At 52.0% G+C, this 729-nt stretch overlaps 1 protein-coding gene across 1 annotated transcript in view; it reads left to right on the top strand.

The window, feature by feature from the left end:
- Positions 1 to 729, top strand: part of LOC105001700 (zinc finger and SCAN domain-containing protein 5B-like) — a 9,172-nt gene that overhangs the window by 4,236 nt on the left and 4,207 nt on the right. Inside the window, 2 exon segments of the mRNA XM_010858076.1 lie at positions 7 to 150; positions 431 to 637. Of these exon segments, the coding sequence (XP_010856378.1) occupies positions 7 to 150; positions 431 to 637 (351 nt within the window).

Raw genomic sequence — 729 nt, 5'->3', positions numbered from 1 at the left:
ACCAAGGAGCAGATGATGGACAGGCTGGTGCTGGAGCAGTTCATGATCTGCATGCCCCTGGAGTGCCAGGTCCTGCTCAAAGAAAGTGGGGTGCAGAGTTGCAAAGACCTGGAGGACGTGCTGAGAAATAAGCAGAAACCCAAGACCTGGGTGAGTAGGACCTTAGTGATGGGTGTGGGACAAGGAGACACGTGCAAGCTGCAGGGATCACAAGATAGGACCTGAGGGTTTGGCTCTGTATCAGTGGTTCCCAAACAGGTGAGAGAAGTTCACAGTTGGGCAATTTGGGAGGTACTTTTGGCTGTCTCAACTCGAAAGATGTAGATCTTCTACAGCAAACGGGAGCTTCTATTGTCAATGCCATTGGATGCCTGAAAACTACATTCCAGGTCTTATAGAGACTGATCTTGATTGATTTCTCCCCTCACAGACCATAGTCTGCATACAAGGGCAGAAATATCTTGTGCGTGATCCCGACATTGAGATGGTTGAAGCCAAGGCCGGTGACATGGACGATGAGAGAGACCTGTGCGGGGGGCCCCAACCCTCCTCAAGGGTCATACCTCCAGAGGATGGCCAGGAGGGAAGCCCAGAGCTGCAGAATCTACCAGGAGCCACGAACCTATCTAGGGAGCAGGTGAGAGCGTGGAAGCAGATAGTAGAGAGTGAGGTGGGTGTGGCTGCTGGAGTAATGGGGAGATTTGGCAAAGGACAGGAATGGATCCATTG

Source organism: Bison bison, unplaced genomic scaffold, assembly GCF_000754665.1.
Source record: "Bison bison bison isolate TAMUID 2011002044 unplaced genomic scaffold, Bison_UMD1.0 scf7180017864383, whole genome shotgun sequence".
Classification (NCBI taxonomy): Eukaryota; Metazoa; Chordata; class Mammalia; order Artiodactyla; family Bovidae; genus Bison; species Bison bison.
Note: the sequence above shows the minus strand (reverse complement) of the source record. Positions and strands in the feature narration are given on the sequence as shown.